At 30.2% G+C, this 26,664-nt stretch overlaps 1 protein-coding gene across 3 annotated transcripts in view; it reads left to right on the top strand.

Annotated features, from left to right (window-relative positions):
• The window catches only part of LOC142325375 (proteasome activator complex subunit 4A-like), a 168,651-nt gene that overhangs the window by 69,157 nt on the left and 72,830 nt on the right, over positions 1–26,664 (top strand). For 2 of the 3 annotated variants that reach the window (XM_075367071.1, XM_075367072.1), the window contains exons 13-18: positions 3,438–3,653; positions 5,799–5,956; positions 8,583–8,681; positions 22,511–22,688; positions 23,986–24,240; positions 24,748–24,876. In XM_075367071.1, coding sequence (XP_075223186.1) covers positions 3,438–3,653; positions 5,799–5,956; positions 8,583–8,681; positions 22,511–22,688; positions 23,986–24,240; positions 24,748–24,876 — 1,035 coding nt within the window. The remainder of the gene's footprint in view (positions 1–3,437; positions 3,654–5,798; positions 5,957–8,582; positions 8,682–22,510; positions 22,689–23,985; positions 24,241–24,747; positions 24,877–26,664) is intronic. The other variant, XM_075367073.1, reaches the window with a different exon arrangement.

The following is a 26,664-nucleotide window of genomic DNA, read 5'->3' on the forward strand; positions in this document are numbered from 1 at the left end:
TTCTAAATCTTTTTTACTCTGTGCTAGAATTACTATATCATCAGCAGATTGTAGCATCTTTATCTTTTCACCTTGCATTATTACTCTGGATGTAAATTATTCTTTAACATCATTAACTGTTAGTTCTATGTAAAGATTAAAAAGTAATTGGCATAGGGAACATCCTTGTCAGACTTTCTTTTTTATTACTGCTTCTTTCTTCGATTATTACTGTTGCAGTTTGGTTCCTGTAAATGTTAGCAATTGTTCTGTCTTTATACTTGAACCCTAAATGTTTTAAAATGCTGAACATTTTATTCCAGTCTACATTATCAAATGCATTTACTAAGTATAAATGACATGTATATGTCAGTTTGTTTTTCTTTAATCTTTTTTTTTACTATTAATCTGAGCGCTAAAATTGCTTCCCTTGTCCCTATGCTTTTCCTGAAACCAAATTGGTCTTCTCCTAATACTTTTTCCACTCTCCTCTTAATTATTCTGTACAGAATTCTAGTTAAGATTTTTGTTGCATGAGTAGTTAAGCTAATTGTTGTGTATTCTTCACATTTATCTGCTCTTGCTTTCTTTGGTATAATGACAATAACACTCTTTTGAAGTTTGATGGAACTTCCCCTTATTCGTAAGTATTACATATCCGTTTGTATAATCTATCTATTGTTTCCTCACCTGCACTGCGTAGTAATTCTGCAGGTATCCCATCAGGAGTCTTTCTGCCATTCAGATCTTTTAATGCTCTATTAAATTCAGATCTCAGAATTTTATCTCTCTTTCATCCTGTTCGACTTCCTCTTCTTCCTCTATTACACCAGTTCTAATTCATTTCCTCTGTATAACTCTTCAATACATTTCATCCACCTATCGATCTTTTCTTTCATATTATAAATCAGTGTATCATTTTTATTTAACACATTAAATTTTAATTTATGAACCACAAAATTCTTGAATTCTCCCTGTACGCTCCATTTATTTTACTAATGATCATTTCTCTTTCCACTTCTGAACACTTTTCTTTAATCCACTCTTTTGCTGATTTGCACTTCCTGGTTATAGTATTTCTTAATTGTCAGTAATTCCTTTTACCTTCTTCATCTCTAGCATTCTTATAATTTCTATGTTCATTCATCAGCTGCAATATATTCTCTGATATCCAAGGTTTTCTACCAGTTCTCTTTGTTTTGCCTAAGTTTACTTCTGTTGATTTAAGATTTTCCTTTGTAACATTCTCCCTTTCTTCTATATTTTTTCCTACCTTAACATTTTTATTCAGACCTCTTGCAATGTCCTCCTCAAAAATCTTCTTTACCTCCTCTTTCTCAAGCTTCTCTAAATTTCACAGATTCATCTGACACTTATTCTTCAGGTTTTTAACTACAATCTATATTTCATTATTACTAAATTATTGTCGCTATCAATGTCTACTCCTGGATATATATGCTTTACAGCCTACGAGTTGGTTTCTAAATCTTTGTTTAACCATGATATAATATATTTGATACCTTTCGTACCACTTTATTAGTGTTAAGAGATTTTAAAATAGATGCAGAAGAAATTGTATAGGCAAAATTTTCGTATTTATGTTAATTTAAATTTTATAATTTAAGTCTTAAATAAAGGATTAACCTATCTACAAAATATATTTTAAAAATTCAAATTAATGATTATTTTTTTCAGCTCTGAGTAAATCTGCATAAGTAAAAAAAAGTGTTAAATGTAATTTTTATTGTTTTGGAATTTCTTAAGTTTTCTTTTGAAATTAAATGTTGAAAAATTGTATGTTTATCTGATTTTATTTTTGAAAAAAAAATGAAAATTTATGCAGTTGACACTTTAAACATCTCATGTCTATACATAAAAATATGTCTTATGTCAAAGCTGAAATTAAATTTAATTAAATTTAAATTAATTTTAAATAATTTCATTTTTTTTTTAATTTTTGTACCATTATTCCTGGTTTGGAATGATTGATTTAATTAGAGAATTATTAAGTCAAGATGATGACAAATATGTGAAAAATTAGTATTATTTTTCTCTCTTGACTTAATGCTTTTTTTGTTCTGGATTTATTTACACACACACACACACACACACACACACACACACACACACACACACACACACACACACACACACACACACACACACACACACACACACACAAACACAAAGAAACACACACAAACACAAAGAAACACACAAACACAAAGAAACACAAACACAAAGAAACACACAAACACAAAGCAACACACACACAAACACAAAGAAACACACACACAAACACAAAGAAACACACACAAACACAAAGAAACACAAACACAAAGAAACACACACACAAACACAAAGCAACACACACACACAAACACAAAGAAACACACACACAAACACAAAGAAACACACACACAAACACAAAGAAACAAACACAAAGAAACAAACACAAAGAAGCACACACACAAACACAAAGAAACACACACACAAACACAAAGAAACACACACACAAGCACAAAGAAACACACACACAAACACAAAGAAACACACACACAAGCACAAAGAAACACACACACAAGCACAAAGAAACACACACACAAACACAAAGAAAAACAAACACAAAGAAACACACACACAAACACACACACACAAACAAACACAACACACACACAAACACAAAGAAACACACACACAAACACAAAGAAACACACACAAACACAAAGAAACACACATACAAACACAAAGAAACACACATACAAACACAAAGAAACACACACAAACACAAAGAAACACACACAAACACAAAGAAACACACATACAAACACAAAGAAACACACATACAAACACAAAGAAACACACACACACACATGCACAAAGAAACACACACACACAAACACAAAGAAACACACACACACAAACACAAAGAAACACACACACACACAAACACAAAGAAACACACACACACAAACACAAAGAAACAAATAAACAAAAACACAGTTTTAAAGAATGTATGAAAAGATTACCCAATATTTGAAAAGATTGTCAAATTTCAGCTCAAGTCATTCTGGAAATATAAATTTTTTTAAATGTGCAGAATGGCAGTTAGACTGGTAAAAAGGCATTTTTGGAACACATTTTAGAAATTTTCATTCTTTTATTGATATTAAGAACTCTCTTATCAAAATATTAGACGACGTTCTTTGTACATTCTGTATGTATTTAAAGGAGATGATTACTGCTCAGTAAATATGCCAGTCTAGATTTCACACTTGCTAAATTGGTGACATACTTCAGTTATATATATTTTTTTAAGTAAATGTTTAATAAACATTTAGAATTAAAATACATAGAATTTATTACCTTTTTACATTATTTGAAGTTGTTTTTAACTTTTGAAATGATGTGATACTCTGTACTTTGAAAATTTTTATTTGTTATTTTGCTTTTTATAGTTATTAAATTGTCATGGAGCTAAAGTTACACCTTACTTACCTTATCTTGAAAAGGTTCTTGATCGGACTTTACATGCTAAGTGCAAGGAGTGTAATTTATACACAAGTAATATTCTGGCATATATTTTTTTATCAATATGTGCAATTTCTCCCACTGAATACTGTATTTCTAGTGCTGGTACAGATGCTCCTATCTCAGAACATTTACCAATCAGGGTAAGTACATTAGTTGTTTATCAAAATGTTTGTTTTTTCTTATTATTTCTAGAACAAAGGTTTTCTTCTGTCATAGATTATTGTAAAAATCATTAACTTTTTTTTTTGTAAAGAATTTAGAAAAATATGTAACAAGAAAATGCTGTTTGTAAATTATAAAAAAATGGAAACTTTTTCTTATCTAGTAAGTGCTGCAGAATTTCGTTGTGACCAATTAATTTCAAAATGGTTATGAAAACATTTCCATTTAACCTCTTTGCCAAAACAAATATACCACATTCCCCAATAAGTTAAATTGAAAACTGTTATTTAAATCATTCATTTACAAAGTGCCTGTAAAGACAATAAAAACTTCATGTTTCAAAGAGATTTCAAACTTTGCTACCTTAGGTCCCTCTCTACTTCTCAGTTATATAATTGAGAAGGTTTGTGTTATATAAACCTCAAATTTATAAATTGTGTAACCATTCTTTTTCAAAAGATTATTCTACTTTCAGAGTTAAGATTTTTTTTTTGTAAATAGTATGATTGTTTTTATCGTTCACACTCTACCTCAACAACAATTTAGTATGTTTTTATTTTCTGTATTGAATAATTAATTTTAAATGAAGAGGAAAAAAATAAATATTTACTGATTTCTATGAAAAATTAAACATTGTGTTTATGTTGTAAAATTCATATTTTCATATTAATATTTTGAACAAAACATAAGCAAACAAGCCTATTGATTCTATTAGTATCAGTCTTTTCTGAATAAATTTCTGCAAGAAGGGAATGATTTTTTGAGGCTCATCGTCATATGTGGTGAGACTTAGCTCCATCATTACACTCCGTAGTCAAGAATGGCAAATAAGGAATGGCGAAGGAAGGATGAGGGCTGCTCATTGAAGGCCAAAACCCGTTTGTCAGACAGAAAAGTTCTTATGATTTTTTTGACTCAAGGGGACTTTTACCCATTGATTTTCTCCACAATCAACGAATGGTAAATGCAACTTACTATTGCTAGCTGCTACAGACAACAAAAGCCACCTACTAAAACAAAAGACAAGGAAGGTATGCTCATCAGAGATGTCATCCTTCTCCATGACACTGCCATACATACTGCCAATGATAGGCTAGTGGCCGCATACTGTGATTTTGAGAAAAATTGGAAAAAATTCACTGGGAAACTTTTGATCACCCTCCCTACAGTCCGGATTTGTCCCCTTATGACTATTTTTTGTTTGTGCTCTTGAAAGAATTGCTTGGAGGGAAACAATGGAAGACATCAATGAGGGCTTGTGCAATTGTTTGACTTGTCCCCGAACTTTTTATAAACAAGGAATATTCAAGCTTCCAAATCGTTGACAAAATTATGTAGATCGTGCAGGAGATTACATCAAGAAGTGAATGAAGGTATGAATTATATATATTATCCAATAAATTTATAAAAAAAAAAAAATACCATTTATATTTGATTCACCATCTTATCTTTAATATAAAAAATTTATTGAAAAATTTCTCCATTTTTGCATTTGTTGTTTTTAATTTAAAATAAGAGAATAAAATTTGTAGAAGCTTGTTGGAAATGTTTTGTTGTTCTCCTGTTGAGTTTAATTTTTTTATGATTTACTCTTGAAATTCATTTTACCAGAAAGAAATTCCAAGTGAAAAAATGAAAGGATATAAAATTTAAAACAAGTATTGCAGGAGCAAGCATAAAAAAATTAACCAAAATTAAAAAAAAAATTAACCTTTTTGTGTTTAGTATTCTCAGATGCATTTATGAGATTAATGTTTATCACTTCTTTGAGTAAGTCCTGGTAGCAGCAATGATAACCATTCTGATGTTGGTACAATAGTGATGCTAGTTGTGTCACTGATATCTAACAGAATGTATTGATGCAAGTATTTCACTATATCACAATATACTATAATTGTAGCATTCCATTTTGTGAGGAGAGTTGATTACAGACATGTACTTATTGTATTAGTTCAATTCATTATGTTTCATATAAAATGCCTATAACCAGTAGAATTATTTTAATATTTTTTCGTTAAGTTAGATAGTTTTAACATGGTGAAAATAATTTTTTGTAGAAATATTTAATTGATCAATACATAAAAATTGTTGTCTTATTTTTCAATGTTATTTATATTTTACAGGCTTGGGGTAAATCTGGAGATATTCATAATTTAAATATATCATGGCATTTTCCTGATGAATATGACCTAAATGAAGTACAAAGACTTATTTCAAAATATCTTCCACCAGAATTAGAAAGATTAGAAAAATATGTTAAGAATGAGATAACACTTACCAGGTACTAATTTTAGATGTTTTTATGATGTAATTTTAATGATTTATTTGCATACTTAACTCTTTTTTTTATAGCAAAGCTGTGTAATTTCCTAGTGGTCATATTGTTTAATGCTATTGATTACAGCATAAGGTATTTTTAATGAAGAATTTAAAATTTAAAAAAAGCAGAATTGAAATTGTTTTTTATATATTGGCGAAAGATCAAACATCCACGCCATAAAATCATTGATTCATCAATGCACAATTCATTTTTAAGATAATACAGTTCACTCATTTTGTTATTAAATAACTCCAATAAGGCCCGTATAAACAGTCAGTTATCTCATGTTTTAGGATTCTGACAGAAATGAAGGTACCCGAAAATTGTCATGTGTTTCTCCCCATGTAATTATGAAAACAAGCTATCTTATACAGCCAATGAGTATGCCAATAATTTTTCAAATAATTCAGTCTAATATTTCCCATATGAAGTAGAAGACCCAAGAAATATATTTGCAACTCTTCCCTCTTAGTTCTTTCCAAGATAATTTAGGTGAATTTGGGGATTTTGAGATTTAGTTTTTTAAATTATTAGCATATAAGTTTGTCTTAAAGTAAGATCAAAAAAATCATCTGCAAATATATTTAAAAAAATCTATAGGCTTAACTTCGTTTGGTTTGTTTTGAAGTACATCAGATTTTCTTTAAGAAATAGTCATCATCCACATAAAAATCATCTTCACTACTATCACACTGTAAAATTGCTTTTAGTTCGTCATTTGTCATAACTTTATGTGCCAAAAAAGTGTTCTCTTTGGTTGTGAAGGACTGCAATTTGATCATCAGCCATTCGTAAAGAATAAGAAACAAAACTCAGATCAAGTACAAATACACGTTCTGTAAAAAAACACAATTAACATGCCATGAAAAGAAACAAAGTTTAACTGTATAACCAAATGACTACAACTGCTATAAACGAAACTTTGCACTGAGCACCTGTACAGCACTATCAGGCTGCAAGATAATAGCCCGTTGGCCACCTTAGAGGTGCCCTTGGCACTGAACATGTTAAGCTATTTATACCATTTGCTTTGCTTTTAGAATACAGAATAGGCGTTTTTCTTCAGTCTAATTTGTGAGTTAATTTTTAATTGCTTATGATGGTAATATTGTAATCAGGTCTGATAACACTTCATTGTGCCCCCAGGAAAAAAATTGGTAGAAGTTATTCATCCTTTCTACTATCTGCTATTTACCCCATTTTCTATCTTCCCATTTGCTATCAGACCTAGAACCTTTTGTTCTAGTCTAGACTATTTGCCAGATATTTCCTCAGTTTTCGTCGTAGAAGTAATGAAGAAAATAAAAGTAATAAAATAAAAAGGTAATAAGGATATTGCAGAATTAAATATATACAAAATATAATGTACTAGAAATTGTAGAATTTTTTTTATTAATAGTAATGAACTATTCCAGTTATTACAGTCAAATAATCATTGTTATTTACTTACACAGCATTTATAAAAATTGTCTAAAATCTCTATAACAAGAAACAGCTGTGTAGTGTTTCATAGTATTCTTCAAAGGAGAAAATGTAAAACAAATCAAAATTACTAATTACAACAGAACTAACTAAATAGAAATAAATTAAATCTCAAGGAAAATCACAGCATACACAATGATATTAACAAATAAATTATGTGCCATATTATAAACAGTTAATTAACTGCAAGGTGACATGTCCCATATTTGCATAATAGTATATTCATTTTGGGGACAGGATACATTACTGTAAACATTGTATGCAGATTTAAAATTCTTCAGGAACTAATCATTTCAGTTATTAATATCATTCCAATTTTAAAATAAGTTTTTGATTAAAATGATAAAGAATCGACAAAATAATGAAGACATCAAAAGCTGACTGGCAGAAGTAGAAAGAGCTTCTGCCAGTCTGCATGCTAGCTGTTTAAGCTAGAACCAGATTGGGGGCTGTATATTAATATTCAAGATTTAATTTATTTGGCTTAGTTGTAGATGGTTGTGTAGAGAATGAAAAACTTTTTGAAGACACACATTAAAATATGGTGAATGAGGCAATTGAGGATATAGCAAATATATTAAATCATTCAATTAATACAAAACAGAATTGACCAGGGAAGGATCAAACTATTCAAATGACTGATGATAAAAAAAGGTGGCTAAATCTACCTTATCCTCATATCTGTTCTCAAAGGATCTGTAGTTTAGTAAGATACTATAATGAAATATTTTAATACATTGGTCATTAAAATTTTTTCTTTCATTAATTAAAAAAATAATAATTTTGAATACATTAGCTTTAATCTGTGTGAATACAGTGTGTTGCTAACTGAATTTAGTGTAGTTAGTAAGGAGCTGTGTTTTTTCAAAAACTTTTAATAAGAATAAATTGTTAATTTTCTATGACATGTTCTTATGCACTTATAATAGCATATTATTTATTAATGATGTAACTAGATAATTGAATGAATTCAATATGCTTGGCTTATTAAGAGTACCAGAGAGTACTCTTTATAAAGTAATTATTATTTAGTAAAAGTAATTATTATTTTTTAAATTGTAATTTATGTAATAATATTAATTTTAAAAAATGTTTGTTTTTATAGGGAAGAATTGCAATGCTCTCTCAGTATTGTGATGGCAGTGTTGAACTGTGGACATCTTTTACCAGATTGGGATGAACCTCCTATTTCTTTGTATGTACAGTAGGTGTTTTAGTGTTATGTTCTTTAACTTTTTTAATTTTATTTTAGTGCATCTTGATTACTCTGTTTTTTGCCTCTTACTGTTTAACACTAAACCATATGTGTTCGCAGAGTAAAGATAAGATGGGACACCAACATTCAGAACACGTCCTTCATTGTTAGTTTTTTTAATTCATAACTAACAATCTTATTTAATAATATTCTGGAAATGTATTTTGACATTGCTCAAAAATACTGTTTGCCTGTAGTTATAAATATTTTTCTTACTTCAGATGATTCTGTTATAAGTTAGTATACATCTGTTGACATAGTATTTTTTCATAGATTGTTAAAAGAGTAGAAGCTCCAGTTTTACTTGACAGGCATTGCAGCAGCCATTAATTCCCTTTTGGTATAAGTTTTGTATAGGTAGAAAACAATGTTCTTGAACATTCCCATAGATCCCACCAAGTCCAATCTTATCTGGTATCAGCATGATGCTGTAGATGGAGGCAGAGTGGCAGCTGATTCAGTTCCCTTGTTACCTCTTCAAAGAAGAAGAGGTTCAGGAACCTCTTCCTACAAGAAGATAGGTTGAAGTAAAAATCAACTGATAGAGAAACTGACTCTGATCGGGCAGTTTACTACTTTGCTCACAATCAGAATTAAATATTAATGAATTTAAATAAAAATTACTATCGTAAAAGAAAACTAGTTAATGAAAACACTTACTTAAAATTTGATAAACCATAATACTGTTACAAATTATATATCATCATTTGTCAGTGGTTCCCAAACTTTTCTGAGTCATGGTGCCTTTTTACAATTAAACCTTTTCCATGGCACCCTACCCTAAGTAAAAGTATGACTACTCATAAGAGGTAAAGATAAGTAAAACTCATGTATCTTCATTATTTAACATCTTTTTTCTTTTTTTTTTACTTTTAACATTAACTTAATAATTATAAATGTCTTGGTTCAATTAATTATGAAGCTTTTACAGTATTTTGCGGCTCCCCAGGGTGCTGTGGTGCACAGTTTGGGAATCACTGTCATACGTTATTAAATTCTAAATGAAAAAAAATACATAAATTCAAAGTCTAAATATAAAAAAAAAAAACAATATAAGTACTGAGAATATAAGTACTTGAGTAACTGTTTAAGTCTATAGTAAAATAAATTAAATTAATATAAACCAAAGTTTGTGTTGGAACAACGTCTTTTTTTTAAGTAGTATTTCAGAAATGTGAATAAACTGCTTTTTCATTTTTAAATAAAACTATCATAATAATAAAAACTGTATTAATATTTTTGCTACGTTTGTAATAGCGTTTCTTTTTATTGTAGCTGTATATTCTAAAATTGTTTTATATTTACTTCATTAGCTACAGTTTCCATTAAACTTGCAAGTCCCCCATAAAGTAAAAAACTTAGCTATGAGGTATGTGTTTAATATCTCTTTAAGTAAATGCAGCGCAGTTGTTGCTGTTTTGCACATGTGGATTAAATAACTACATCTATTGGCTTTTACTATAGACACCATTATGTGATTGTTAGTCTTTGTTAACAGTTTCCTATACTTATGACTATAGTCAGTGTCACTGATTGTGAAATATGTGCTGTAATTTGTTTTTTAAATGCAAGAAATATGAAAGGCCAAAATTCATTGTCACATTAGAAAAGTGTGAAGGGATAATGCTACGTTTGGTGAAATGGTGAGAAAATGGATTAGGGCATTTAAACAGGGCCTTTTAAATGTACATGATGTCGCATGGAGTGGGTGACTCTGTCATTACTGATGACCTGAGCCAAGTTAATGGAAAAGTCTGTGAAAATAGAAGGTTTACAATATCATTACTATATAATGAATTTCCTATAATTTCACACTCTTTGAAACTGTCAGTGTGCTTAAATTATTTGAAGTTGTGCTCATGCTGGGCACCAAACTTACTGACTGAGTTGCATAAAAACAAACGTATTGCCAATGCTTTGAATTTTCTCATGAGATACAGCAATGAAGGTGATCCATTTTTAACTCGAATTGTTACTGGTATTACATGGGTGTCTCACATTACACCGGACAGTTTATGGAATGGAAACATTCATCATCTCCCAAGAAAGTGAAATTCAAGCAAGCATTGCCAAAACGGAAAATCATGTGTACTTTGTTTTTGGATAAGTTTGGTCACTGCTTGTTGATTTTGGGATGAAACGATAAATACCTTTATCTCAGCATTTATTGACTAGCTTAGTCAAGGTCTAACAATAACAGACCTTGACTAAACTGCATTAGGCTATCCAAAACAGAAGATCACACACTCATTGCATCCAAGATCTTATCGTGTCATTTGGCTAGGAACAAATTGATCACCTGTCATATAGTCCATTACTTGCCACTGACTACCACTTGTTCCTGCATTTAAAGCAGTATCTTAACAGTCAGTGCAATGACAACGATGAAAAACAGTCATTCAGCATGGTTATCTTCTCAGGCAGCAGTTTTCTATGAAGCTGGAATGCAGAAACTCACACATCGATCACACAATAAGACAAGTGCGGTAGTGTAGTGTACTTATTAAAAAACATGCCTCTTATTATAAATTTAACAAAAGTAATGACTAAGGAATGTTATTTCTATACTTGCAACAAAGTTTTTTTTTAGTTTCAATTTTATACCACTAGCTCTTTTATTATTGCTTCATATAAATCACTTACTTTTCTATTTTTTTATCAGTTATTTAGATTAGCTTCTCTACTTCATCATCATTTCCAAATTGACTACCACCTTTTTTTTTTGTCTTCAGTTATTTTACTGGTTTAATGCAACTTTCCAAAAGTCCTATTTAGTGCCAGCCGTTTAATGTTAGTACACCCCCTATATCCTACATCCCTAACAATATTTTTTACATATTCCAAATGTTGCCTGCCTGCACAATTTTTCCCATTTACCTGTCCCTCCAGTATCAAGGTGATTATTCCAGGATGCTCTAAGATGTGGCCTGTAAGTCTGTTTCTTCGTTTAGCTATATTTTTCCAAATTCTTTCTTCATCAATTTGCCACAATACCTCTTCATTTGTCAATTTATTCACTCACCTGATTTTTAACATTCTCCTATAGCACTATATTACAAAAGTTTCTAATATTCTTCTCAGGTACTCTGATCATCCAAGTTTCACTTCCATATAAAGCTATGCTCCAAACATATATTTTCAAAAATGCTTTCCTGATGTTTAAATTAATATTTGATGTAAGCAAATTCCTCCTCTATGAATCATGAGACCTTACCGTTGGTGAGGGGGCTTGAGTGCTCAGTGATACAGAGTAGCTGGACCGAAGGTGCAACCATATTGGAGAAGTATCTGTTGAGAGCCAGACTAAGGAATGATTCCTGAAAGAGGGCAGCAGCTCTTTCAGTAGTTGTTAGGGGCATGAGTCAGGAAGACTTAAACGCCATATCAACATCACTCAGTCCTCTGAGTACTGCACAGCTGAAAGCAATGGAAAACTACAACTGCTTTTTTCCAAGAACATGTGGCTCTGCATTTTCATATAGCAATGATAGAGGCGCCTTCCTTAGTAAAATATTCCGGAGGTAAACTAGTCCCCCATTCGGATCTCCGGGGGGGGGGGACTACTAAGGAAGGGGTCACCAGAAAATTAAAAAATAACATTCTACGAGTCGGAGCGTGGAATGTTAGAAGTTTAAAAAATGTTGGTAGGCTAGAAAATTTAAAAAGGGAAATGGATAGGATAAATGTGGATGTAGTAGGAATTAGTGAGGTTCAGTGGGGAGAGGAAAGGTGATTTCGGTCAGGTGATTTTAGCATAATTAACTCAGCTTCAAATAATGGGCAGGCAGGAGTAGGTTTCATAATGAACAAGAAGATAGGGAAGAGAGTAGAGTATTTCAAAACGCATAGCTATAGAATCATTGTAATAAGGATAAAATCAAAACCTAAACAGACAACCATTGTTAACGTTTATATGCCTACAAGCGCCCATGATGATGATGAGGTAGAGTGTGTATACGAAGAGATTAATGAAGCAATTAAACACGTAAAAGGAGATGAAAATTTATTAATAGTTGGAGATTGGAATGCAAGCATTGGAAAAGGCAAGGAAGGAAATATAGTGGGTGAATACAGGCTGGGCAAAAGGAATGAAAGAAGGGACCGACTTATAGAGTTTTGCACGAAGTATAATTTAGTAATTCCCAACACCCAATTTAAAAATCATAATAGAAGAATATACACTTGGAAAAAGCCAGGTGATACTGCAAGGTATCAGATAGATTACATTATGGTTAAGCAAAGATTTAGAAATCAACTCGTTGACTGCAAAACTCACCCTGGAGCAGACATTGATAGCTACCATAATTTGGTGATAATGAAATGTAGATTGGGGTTTAAAAACTTGAAGAAAAGGTGTCACATGAATCGGTGGAATTTAGAGAAGCTTGAGGAAGAGGAGATAAAGAAGGTTTTTGAGAAGGACATCACAAGAGGTCTGAGTAAAAAAGATAAGGTAGAAAATGTAGAAGAAGAATGGGAGAATGTTAAAAAGGAAATTCTTAAATCAGCAGAAGCAAACTTAGGCAGAATAAAGAGAACTGGTAGATAACCTTAGGTTTCAGACGATACATTGCAGCTGATGGATGAACGTAGAAAATATAAGAATGCTAGTGATGAAGAAAGTAAAAGGAACTATGACAATTAAGAAATGCTATAGACAGGAACTGCAAACTAGCGAAAGAAGGGTGGATTAAAGAAAAGTGTTCAGAAGTGGAAAGAGAAATGAAAATTGGTAAAATAGACGGAGCATACAGGAAAGTTAAGGAAAATTTTGGAGTACATAAATTATAATCTAATAATGTGTTAAAGAAAAGTGTTCAGAAGTGGAAAGAGAAATGAAAATTGGTAAAATAGACGGAGCATACAGGAAAGTTAAGGAAAATTTTGGAGTACATAAATTATAATCTAATAATGTGTTAAACAAAGATGGTACACCAATATATAATACGGAAGGTAAAGTCGATAGATGGGTGGAATATAATGAAGAGTTATACGGAGGAAATGAATTAGAAAATGGTGTTATAGAGGAAGAGGAGGATGAAATGGGATCTGAATTTAAGAGAGCATTAAAAGATTTAAATGGCAGAAAGGCTCCAAGGAATAGACGGAATACCTGTAGAATTACTCCGCAGTGCAGGTGAGGAAGCGATTGATAGATTATACAAGCTGGTGTGTAATATTTATGAAAAAGAGAATTTCCGTCAGACTTCAAAAAAAGTGTTATAGTCATGATACTAAAGAAAGAAGGAGCAGATAAATGTGAAGAATACAGGACAATTAGTTTAACTAGTCATGCATCAAAAATCTTAACTAGAATTCTATACAGAAGAATTGAGAGGAGAGTGGAGAAAGTGTTAGAAGACCAATTTGGTTTCAGGAAAAGTATAGGGACAAGGGAAGCAATTTTAGGCCTCAGATTAATAGTAGAAGGAAGATTAAAGAAAAACAAACAAACATACTTGGCGTTTATAGACCTAGAAAAGGCATTTGATAACGTAGACTGGAATAAAATGTTCAGCATTTAAAAAAAATTAGGGTTCAAATACAGAGATAGAAGAACAATTGCTAACATATACAGGAACCAAACAGCAACAGTAATAATTGAAGAACATATGAGAGAAGCCGTAATAAGAAAGGAGTCCGACAAGGATGTTCCCTATCTCAGTTACTTTTTAATCTTTACATGGAACTAGCAGTTAATGATGTTAAAGAACAACTTAGATTCGGAGTAACAGTACAAGGTGAAAAGATAAAGATGCTACTATTTGCTGATGATATAGTAATTCTAGCCGAGAGTAAAAAGGATTTAGAAGAAACAATGAATGGCATAGATGAAGTCCTACGCAAGAACTATCGCATGAAAATAAACAAGAACAAAACAAAAGTAATGAAATGTAGTAGAAATAACAAAGATGGACCAGTGAATGTGAAAATAGGAGGAGAAAAGATTATGAAGGTAGAAGAATTTTGTTATTTGGGAAGTAGAATTACTAAAGATGGACGAAGCAGGAGCGATATAAAATGCCGAATAGCACAAGCGAAACGAGCCTTCAGTCAGAAAAATAATTTGTTTACATCAAAAACTAATTTAAATGTCAGGAAAAAATTTTTGAAAGTATATGTTTGGAGTGTCGCTTTATATGGAAGTGAAGCTTGGACAATTGGAGTATCTGAGAAGAAAAGATTAGAAGCTTTTGAAATGTGGTGCTATAGGAGAATGTTAAAAATCAGATGGGTGGATAAAGTGACAAATGAAGAGGTATTGCGGTAAATAGATGAAGAAAGAAGCATTTGGAAAAATATAGTTAAAAGAAGAGACAGACTTATAGGCCACATACTAAGGCATCCTGTAGTAATAGAATTACTATATCATCAGCAAATTGTAGCATCTTTATCTTTTCACCTTGCACTGTTATTCTGGATCTAAATTATTCTTTAACATTATTAACTGTTAGTTCTATGTAAAGATTAAAAAGTAATGGGCATAGGGAACATCCTTGTCAGACTTTCTTTTTTATTAGTGCTTCTGTCTTATGCTCTTCGATTATTACTGTTGCAGTTTGGTTCCTGTAAATGTTAGCAATTGTTTTGTCTTTATACTTGAACCCTAAATGTTTTAAAATGTTGAAAATTTTATTCCAGTCTACATTATCAAATGCATTTTCAGTATTAAAGTATAAATGCCATGTATGTCAGTTTGTTTTTCTGTAATCTTCCTTCTTCTATTAATCTGAGTACTAAAATTGCTCCCTTGTTCCTATATTTTTCCAGAAACCAAATTGGTCTTCTCCTAACACTTATTCCACCGTCTGTCTTCTCAATTCTGCACAGAATTCTAGTTAAGATTTTCGATGCTTGAATAATTGTTCTCTATTCTTTACATTTTTCTGTTCCTGCTTTCTTTGGTATCATGACAATAACACTATTTTTGAAGTCTGATGGAACTTCCCGTTTTTCATAAATATTACATATTAGTTTGTTCGTATAATCTATCTATTGCTTCCTCACCTGCACTGCGCAGTAATTCTACAGATATCCCGCATATCCCAGGAGCCTTTCTGCCATCCATATCCTTTAAGCTCTATTAAATTCAGATCTCAATATTGCATCTCCCTTTTTATCCTCTTCAATTTGCTCTTCTTCCTCTATAACACCAGTTTCTTATTCATTTCCTCCATATAACTCTTCAATATATTTCACCCACCTATCAATCTTTTCTTTTGTATTATAAATCGCTTTACCATGTTTATTTAACACATTATTAGATTTTAACTTATGTACCACAACATTCTCCTTAATTTTCCTGTATGTTTTGTCTGTTTTATCAGTGATCATTTCTCTTTCCACTTCTGAATACTTTTCTTACACTAATTTGCACTTCGTGTTTATAGTATTTCTTTATTACCGAAAGCCTTCTACCATCTTCATCACTAGCATTCTTATACTTTCTACATTCATCCATCAGCTGCAATATATCCTCTGATGTCCAGGGTTTTGAGTACCACCTAAAATTCTTTTAGCGTAGGTAGTGAGTGAAAAGCACTAGGGGCTAGATCAGGGTTGCTTGGTAGATTCTTGAATATTTGCCTGCCCATATCTAAGTACAGGCAAGTGTTATTATGAAACAAAACATTGATACTAGGTAGTTTGTGTTTTATACAAAGCCAGTTAATGTTTACAGTTAATTAGTGAATTTATTGTTATTCTGCTTTACATGAAATCAGTGGGTAAGAGGCTCCTTTGATCCGAGAGAACATCACCAAACTCTTTCTGTGTGTTCTAGTTTTTTTGACTTTCCTCCATTCTGATAAAATTTCTGAATGATACCTCTGTATTAACTAGAACATTTAATATTTTTATGATCTACAGTAGCTTTCTTATCCATTTTTCATCATCTGCAATTATTTTTAAAAACACATCCCTATAATTTATACAATTCTTTTTGAACATCTTTAAGTCAAAATCAATTCTGAATATTTTTGCAAACAATTTCTTGTAGAAGACAGTTAAAATCTGAAAAGTAAACTGTGTAATATATCTATAGTAAATCATCTATCTTAAGAAATTTCTTCTTTATTTGCTTGTTTCATTTCTTTAATAGAAGGAAAGGGTGTCATGTGAATTATCTTTGTTATGAACGTCTGAGCTTCCGTCATTTAACATATGCATGAATTTTTAGTTTTTATTCATTAATAACCTCATCACTACAGATTTCCCAGTATTTAGCTATAAATTTCTTTTCATGTATTTAAAGTTAGATCACGCTTTGAAAGCCGTATTTGGTAGGTTTTTGTATTTTTTGACATATTTAATTTTTAGGCAGATTGTAATTTATATGTTTAGTCATGAATATCTAGATTGATATAACATAACAAGCAATTTGCATTATTGATGGAAAGTTACCTGGATGAGCATTATGCACTGAGGTTCTCTCCCTTTTGAATGGCCCTTGTACTTCATTAGAGTGAATGGTTTTAATTTTTATATTGTTTTATTTATAATTATATTATTTTTTCTAAATATTAAATTAAAACGAAATAAATAAATAAATATTCATTCATTCCATTTGAATAAACAGGAAATATTACAACTTAGGAAGTACATTACTTGTAACTACATTAAAAAAAAAAAGTACTAATAAATATAGTTAGTTAATGTCTACAATAGTGAAAATTATACTGTATCCTTTAAACCAATATAACAACATATTAACATAAAATTAAAGAATTTGTAATTAAGCATCATAGCCATATATGATACTTATTGATTATTGTCAGTGAAAATAAAATGAAAAGTATTCACTTACTAAAAGCGTAAGTATTTCACTTACGCTTTTAGAGCTGTAATAGTTATTAATAATAATTAATAACATAAAATTACATCACAAGATAAATTTAAGGTAGTGTAAAAACAATTGAAAATCAATTATAGAAAATCAATTGCAGTCGTTTTAAACTGATAAACATAAAACAGAAAAACTAACAGTTTCTTTAAACAAAGATTTTTGTTATATTTATTAAGAGCTTACAAAAATAAAAGAAAGAATTTTTCAAATGTTACTGGTCCCCTTATTACATTTGGAATATAATAAATATAGAAAATAGTCTAGAAATAGGTAATTGTAGTAAACTTGAATATTTATAAAAAATATTTACAAACATAAACAGTCATTTATGAATGAACAGGTAAATTTTAAATATGATAAATTATTTTTATTGGCACAACTGTTTTAAATGTGATTATAACCAACATTTAATTCAATTGATTATAACAACTGTCAGTTTTGCACATAATGATGATGGTAATGTGTTACCTGATGATTTTATGACTGATAATGAATCCATGGATTCAAAAAACTATATAGATTGTTATTTATATTAAGCGTCTTATTTTAGTGTGTTCATTGGTGATTTTTTTTATAGAACATAGACTACATGTCTTAATTTATGTATATGTGTGTGTATACATATATATATTTACTTTTTTTTGTTGAAAAATTCAAATAATTCATTAATATATTGAGCATATACAGATATAATATATTGAACATAATATATATATATATATATATATATATATATATAGTTTAGTTTAATTTAATATTAAATGAAATATAAACTACAAAAATAAAGTAAATTGACAAGTTAAATTTACCATATTAATTCCAATAATCTATTTTTGTGACATCCACATCTTCACTCTCAGTCAGCAATTCGAGAAATTTATAATTCATAAATAAATATGTTTTAATATAATTATAAAATTTAATAACGACTGAAGATGCGGGATCCCATGAAAATTGATTCTTAGAATTAATGTGGTAAGTTTAATTTATCTATTTATTTAGTTTTTTTGTAGTCTATTTCATATATATACAGTGGATTCCAGTTATTAGGACCACCGGTTACTCAAGGCAGCCATTAATTGGGGCATTTTTGTTAAAACAGAAACATATTGGTATAATTCATGTAAAATTACACCGGTTTAACGGTCCAAAATGCCACTTATAAGGCCCACAAGCTCGTTTGTTTTTCTTTTACTTCTAAAATATCACAATTTTATTAGTAATTTAAGTTGCTTGACTGTTACTGATTGTTGTATTGAGGGAGGTAACTCCTTTTTATCACTGGTCTGCACAGAACATAGTGCATGGCGACACAGATGACATGCATGCAGTTATAACAAAGCAAATGTTTTTATTTTCTTCACTATGAGTCCTTTGTTCATTGTGTATGGTGCTGTTGTTATTTTTCCATAATTATTTTTAATCACTTTTGCTTATCATTTTACTTTCATTAATAATTTAATTTTTTTACTCACTTTTATCTTTTTACTTTGAAGTGTTAGTTTAGTTAAAAGTCTGAGTTCATAATTTATCCAATTTGTCACCATGCTGTATAAAGACCTGACATTGACAGAAAGAATTGCTTTGCTGAACAAAATAAAAAATTATCCACCAAACATTAGTCAACATAAACTTGCAGAGCTTCTGGCAGCATCAAAAACTGTAATAGCTCGGATTTTACAGCAAGAAGACTCTTCACAGTGAATGGTGTAACAAATATGAAGGGGAAGGAACTTCTCAAAAAAGAAAACGTGAAGGAAAGGATCCACACGTTGAGAAAACTTTAAATGAATAGTTTTCTATAGTTACTAGTCGAGGAGTAAGTGTCAGTGATCCTATGCTAAAACAAAAAGCAGAAGAACTTGCAAAATAATTAGGACACCATGATTTCAAAGTAACATATGGTTGGTTGTTGTGTTGGAAATGGAGACGTGAAATAAAATTTAAAAAAGCTCATGGTGAAAAGGCAAGCATCGATACTGACTGCCAAATCATGGAAGAGTTCTTAAGTTACTGAAATAAGAAATAAGTTAAATAAGAAATATTCACCCAATGGCATCTAAAACGCAGACGAAGTGGCTCTGTTATATTGCGCTATGCCAGATGCGTCTCTCTGTTAGAAACACATTGCATTGTGTGACTCAAAAAATCAATGGATTGAGTTATTGTTCTTTGTTGCACGAATATTTCTGGCAGAGAAAAATTAAAACTTCTTGTCATTGGTAAAGCAACTAATCCATGATGTTTTAAGTGGTTTGGAATGGAGAGTTCACCTGTACACTACTATTTTAATAAAAAAGCCTGGTTGGCAAGTCTAATTTTTCGTGATTGGTGAGTACTTGGGACGAGTTACAGAAAAGCCTGTTTATTGATAACTGTGCTGCCCATCCTAATGTAGATTTACAAAACATTCAAATTGAGTTTCTGCCACCGAATATAAGTTTAATTCAACCGCTTGACATGAGAATAATAAAAAATTTAAAATTTATTTACCAAAGTAAGCTAATAAGTCACATTTTACAAGAAATTGAGGGAAGTATATTGACTTCCTCAGCTACGGCTAAAGATATAGCTAAAAGATGACTTCCTCGGCTATGGCTAAAGTAAATGTGTAAATTCGATGCAGGCAATTCAGTTTGCAGCTGATAGTTGGAATGAAGTGAAAAGTAGCACTATCAGAAATTGCTTTGCCAAAAGTGGTTTAAAAGTCAATGTTGATGATGATACTGAAACAATCAATGCTGATGACAATGATTACATTTTTTTAAGACTTTTCAAATAGACGAAAAAATACAATGCTATGATGAGAATGAAACAGTTTCATTCTCATCAATGCAATGTTTTTAATTACCTCAAAAAAACATTACTGGTACTCAACAACTGGACGAGATTGAAGAAGATGAAGACAAACCCAATGACAAATGCGTATCTACTCAAGATGCAAAAAAATTCATCGGCGGACCTCAGCAATATTTTATACAAGAAGGCAGTGAAGGAAGCTTGCTAGAAGAATGAGTCTGTGCGAAATTAGGAGAACACCAAGTATTAAAAGGGAGGTGACAAAGCAAAATAAAAATCTTTTTTCAAAACATTTAAACAAATAAGAGACATTAAAGTATTTTTTTTATTTTACTGATCATAAATAGCAATCATTACTGTACTTTGTACATCAATCATTTTGTTTTATTTATGTTGTTTTTTTTTTTTTTAATTATGCAAGATTACAAAAACTATTCAGTAATGCATTGTACCAGAACAGCAGTTCTTTTTAAATGTAATAGGCCTGTTTTTATTTGTAGCTATGTAATGTAAAAGGATAGTAAATAATTTACTGTATTTTATTAGACACGTTTTGTACGGTAGAGTATTTAAATTTTTATTGTGTTGTAATATATAATATTGTTCTTGTAATCTTAATATTAGAAATACAATTCAGAATAGTAAATTGCTAATTCAAGTTTAATAATTAGATTACACCCGTATACCCTATTTGTGCATAGCTCCTCATTTTTCGCTAGTGTCTTTTAGCCACATCTCGAAGTGGTCCGATTATCTAAAATCTACTGTATATACTTATTTTATTTTATTAGATCACCCAAAGTATATAATAAATAAAGTAGGATGACTTACCTTATTCCACTTTAAAATTTAATTGAATAAAAGTTAAAATTCTTAAAATAAAAATATTAAAGGTTTTAAATTTGAAATAAAATGAATAAATGCATGATAAGTTATTATATTTTATGAAGTTTATAATGTGATTTGAGATGAATTATATGCAGCTGATGCAAGTAAATCGTGAATGCGCTCCTAAATATATAGTGGAATAAGGTAAGTCATCCTACTTTATTTATTCTCTACTAATGCAGAGGATTATGATATTTAAAAGAATTGGTTTTAAAAAAGTAAGTATATGATTATAACTTAGTAAAATCAATTTTTTTCATTTTTGTTGCCCTATTCCCTCGGTAATAATTTATTAAAGAAAAGTTAAAGTAAAATTCAGCTATATACCACATTACAGAATCCAATAATGTTTCTTACCTTATCTCATTTCTTCTCATTTGTAATCAAAAGCACTTTCGAGGGTTACCCTCATCATCAGTTGATCATAAAATTAAAAACTTCAAATTACACATTAAAAAATATGTCAAGAAGTTAAAATTATCACGTATAAAGTATAATATATGTAGTCAACAATTAAAATAAAAATTAAACATTCTTAATAATATAAACCATTTTTTAAGAATTTCTAAATCTCTTGTATATGCTTGTGGCTAACCACCACCTACAGTACTGTACTAATATTTTATGAAATTTACTTAAAATTTACAAAAGTGCTGCTATCTACAGAAGTTTTGATAAGAAAATCATCATCAAACTCTTGTCTACAGGTTAATCAAGGTGTGAACTTTTTTCTATATTTGTATATATAATATTTTTCCAAAATGTCCAATCTTTTATCATTATTATATTCTTTTATAATTTCAACTATTCCCAGATTTGTTTCTAAATCAGTAATGGAATGCTTGATTATTTCTGTTTTGATTTTAATTTTTTATTGTTTTTATAATTTCTTGAGATATTTTTTAATGTGTAATTTGAAGGTTTTTAATTTTATGATCAACTGACGATGAGGGTAACCCCCTCAAAAGTGCTTATGATTGCAAATAAGAAGTAATGAGATAAAGTAACAAACATTGGATTACTATGGTGGATAGCTGGATTTTACTTTTATTTTTATTTAATAAAAATTATGTGTATATATATATAATATGTATTTTATTTTTATTTAATAAAAATTATGTGTATATATATATATATATAATATGTTTTATAAGATGTAGATATGTTAATAAGATATTTCATATACATTGAGAAGAGTAATTTTTATATATATATACATATATTTTTTTTTTTCTCTTTTAAACAGGATAGAAAGTTATCAACCACCACTGCATTCTTCTGTAACACTTGGTATAATAGGGAAATTAACGATGCCAGATGGATCAAATGTTAGAAAAACAGTTGTGTTTGCTATTTCATCCCTTCAAGAAAAATTGATGAGCTGTGCAGAAGATGATACAAAATCATTTTTCAGCATTATTAATGTATGGATTTCAATTTATAATTGTTTTTTTAAATGATTGAATATTTCAAAATTTAATGAGTGATAAATATTTATTGTACTATAAGCAAAATAAAAATATTTTGCTAATCTTTACGACTGCCCTACATTGTAGTGAACTCAAAAAATTATTAAATCTAAAAGTCTAAAATCTTATACTATTCTGCAAACATTAAATAATTTTTAAAAAAATATTTAAATCTATTATTTCATGTGAAATGTGTTATTCAGTTAGTCAAAACAGGTTTCATATTATTATAAGCATGTTTTCTGCTTTGAACTTCTCTAATAGGAAAAACCTGTTTTAAATATTGTATTCTTGTTTCAGTACAGCTTGGTGAGAGCTAAATTTTTATTAGTGAACCATAAAAGTTTTGTGAATCAAAGTACATTTTTTCCCTTTTTTTTATTTTTAGTGCATTTTTATTAATTACAAAAAAAACTGGCTATACTTGCACTGAAACTTTGTATTTGGTATGTCATAGTTGCATTGTATTTTTAGTATGAATTGTTCTGATTTATTAGACATTATTTGAAAATATTAAGAAGGATAAATAAAAGAAATTGTATCAATAACTTACTTATTCACATCTGTCATTCAATATTGAATTTTTCCCCTCCAGAGTCCTTGGCTCTGTCATCTTTCTCCTTAACCATTTCCCTCAGACTGCCTGTTTCCTTCCTTTGGTCTCCTTTATTCAGAGTTCCAGTTGTTATAATCTGATGTTGATGTCTGTCAATTGCCGTGAAAGCCTTTCTTGATTTCTTTTTGATAGGGGTTTGGCCTGCAACACCATAGTTAATTAGTGGGACTGCAACTTAAATAATGTGACCTACTTTATAAGTTTCCTCCCATTCATGATCCTTTCATTTATTCACTCACTACTTGAGACACATCAGATAGCCTGATTCCATTAGATAGTATGAAAACTGTGAATGGCATTAAAAGTATGTCAGTTCAGTGGGCTAGTTTCCCATTTGGATTAGGTAGCATATCTTCCACTGAGTTACTTTATTTAGAGCAGGCCACCTCATGTATGTAAATATTTAAATTAAGAGTGGCAAAGCTAAGAATTCTTTTGCTAGATGATTATATTACTGATGTACTACATCTGTGCTTGTCAGTACTGTTTTGCCACAGCCAGAACTCCCCCCTCCTTTAAGTTAGTTCCAGGGTCCCACACCAATAACAACAAGCTTCTTAATTATACATCTCATTGTAATTATGATTTTGAATTAATCGTCAATTGTTTTTTTAAATTGTAAAATTCTTTTTTCAGATTTGGGAATTACTTTTACTTTATACATGTAAATCAAGAGATGAATATGATTTATATTGGAAGAATTTTTTAATCACAAAAAAATTCTTGGAAAATAGATTAGTAAAAGGAAAGAAGCATTTACGTGCTCTGTTAATTGAACGTGCTAAACTTCAGCATTCAAAACGAAAAGCTTATGGCAGTAATTTAGTGACAGAAACTCATCGTCTTATATTTGATAATCTTCTTACTCTTGCTACAAGTCATTACAGTGAGGTAAATTTTCACTTGCTATTGCACGCTTAGATTTCTTTCAAAATTAAAACTAGTATTTTTACAGTTTAGAAGGTAATGTGGTTATTTATAATAATGATATTTTTAGTCCTTTATAAAATATTTCTTTGTTGCAGAAAAAGATATAATTTTTTTTATTAGTAAGTTCTAATAAGTTATTATTATTGCTTATTATTACTTATTCTAATAAGTATTTTATTAGTAATTAAAACTTTCTTAGTAACTATAATCTAAATTGAAGTGATTAGTTTTTTCAACTGTTACATACTAGATTTGCATATAGTTGCTCATATTTATCAGATTATATCAGGAACCCTCTAATGTGAATTTATTCTTTAAATTTTCTTTGTTTGATTAAAGCTTTAGATTTTTTTTGAAAGATATTTGAACAAAATGTCTGAGATAGAACTGTGATATAAGTTTTTATAGCAATAGAATAATGTTAGTGAGTCTTTTTATTTGAGAAAAATCATCTTTGGCTTGTTTCAGGTTCGTGCCAGAGCACAATCCAAACTGTTTGTTGCTGTTGATCATTACCCTTATTCGTACAAGTTATTGGTGCCTAAGTTGGTTGAAAATCTTCAGAAAGATTCAAATAAGCATCATGAATTATTTAAAGTAAGATAGTTATTCATTGATTAAGATAGTTATCCTTGTTCATAATAATATATGAAATTATTTTTTTATGGCTGTTTACTTTGTAAAATAGTCATGTATACATACGTACATGTTTTGATTTTTAGTGATCTATTTTTTCGCGTTTAAAAGATGTTAAAACATAATCTTATGATTAAGGATTAATTTTGGACAGCAATTTTTTATGATAACTGGAAAGCATAGTGGCCAGTGATATAATCCACAGGGGTGGTTAAGTGAGACAATTTTCTGTGTAAAAAGTAGGTTATGCGTATTTACTGAAAGAGTAGTGAAACATGTGTACGACCTCCAAACTGTGAAAAACAACTCGTTAGATTGTTTGAGGTGATTATCGCACAATGTTAGATTATGTGAGCTAATTATCACACAGTGTTAGATTGTGTGAACTAAACACCACACAGAAACCAGTTCCATTAAATAAATATACACATCTGACAGCTTAATGATCATTTAACATTATGAAGATATATTTGATATATTATGAGAGATCCTGAACTCTTGTCACTTTTACATTATAACATTAATAGTATTCATTATCATCATATGATGTTCTGCCTGTTGACAGGACCCTGGCACCACTGCTGTTTCCATCTGGCCTGTTTCTGTCCCACGTCATCCTTTTCATCTCATGATAATCTTTACTGCCCATAATGTCATTTATTAATTTACAACCTCTTCCTTCCTCTTTTTTTTCACCTTCAATGGAAACTTCTACTATATTTATTATTCCTTTTCCCCTAATTATATGCCCAGTTCAGTTTTTCCTTTCCTTTCTTTTTCCAATTTCCCCTTTCCCTTTTCCCTTTCACCTTTTCCCTTTCAAATCTTTTTCCCAGTGTTCATGTTTCACTACTATACAAAAGTATACTCCAAACGTAGCTTTTTATCAATCTGTTCCTCAGGTTCAGATGCTTGTTGCCGCAGAATAGGTTTTTCTTTCTGAAAAAGGGCTCTTCTTTGCTCCTCCAGTTCATTTATTACCATCCCAAGATATGTATCTTTTTACTTGTTCCTTTTGTTTTTACAATATTTTTCCTTTTGCTGTTACAATATTCCATATCTTCCCTCTCATTCAGCTTCATAACTTTTGTTTTCCTCACATTTATTTTCATCCCATATTCCTTCATTCATACTTCCAAAGCTTTTATCATTCCTTGTAATGTCTGACTGTCTTTAGTTACAATCAGCCAGTCGTCAGCAAATCTGACACAATTTATATTTCTTCCACCTATGCTTATTCCTTTTCAGTCATCTAATATTTCTTTCAACATTTCCTTGATATAAAGGTGAACAGTGTTTGTGACAAACAGCAGCTTTGCTGCATCACTCCGCTGCCTAATTTGAACCTATTTCTGAGATTCTCATTTATTTTCACAACTGCTTTTTACTTCATGCACAATTATCTGATCAATCTCCTATCCTGCCAATCAACTCTTCTTTTCTTTCAGAATCTCAAATAACTTTTCTTTTCCACTGTACTCTGTCGAATGCCTTTTTTATTCCTAAAAGAAGCTCAATCCTCTTCCTCTTTCAAAACATCTCCAGTCATTCTTATCAGTCTTACAGTTTTTCTTATTCCTTTTCCTTTCCTGACTCCCAACTGTTCTTCCCCAGCATTCTCCTCAATATTTGTAATCAACCTTCTGTTTATAACTCTGCATTATTTTTGCAACATGTCATATTAATCAGACAGTTCTATATTCAACCTTTTTAGGTATTTGTATCATTGTTATTTTAACAAAATTTTCT

The sequence above is a fragment of the Lycorma delicatula genome, chromosome 5 (genome assembly GCF_047948215.1).
Source record: "Lycorma delicatula isolate Av1 chromosome 5, ASM4794821v1, whole genome shotgun sequence".
In the NCBI taxonomy this organism is placed as follows: domain Eukaryota; kingdom Metazoa; phylum Arthropoda; class Insecta; order Hemiptera; family Fulgoridae; genus Lycorma; species Lycorma delicatula.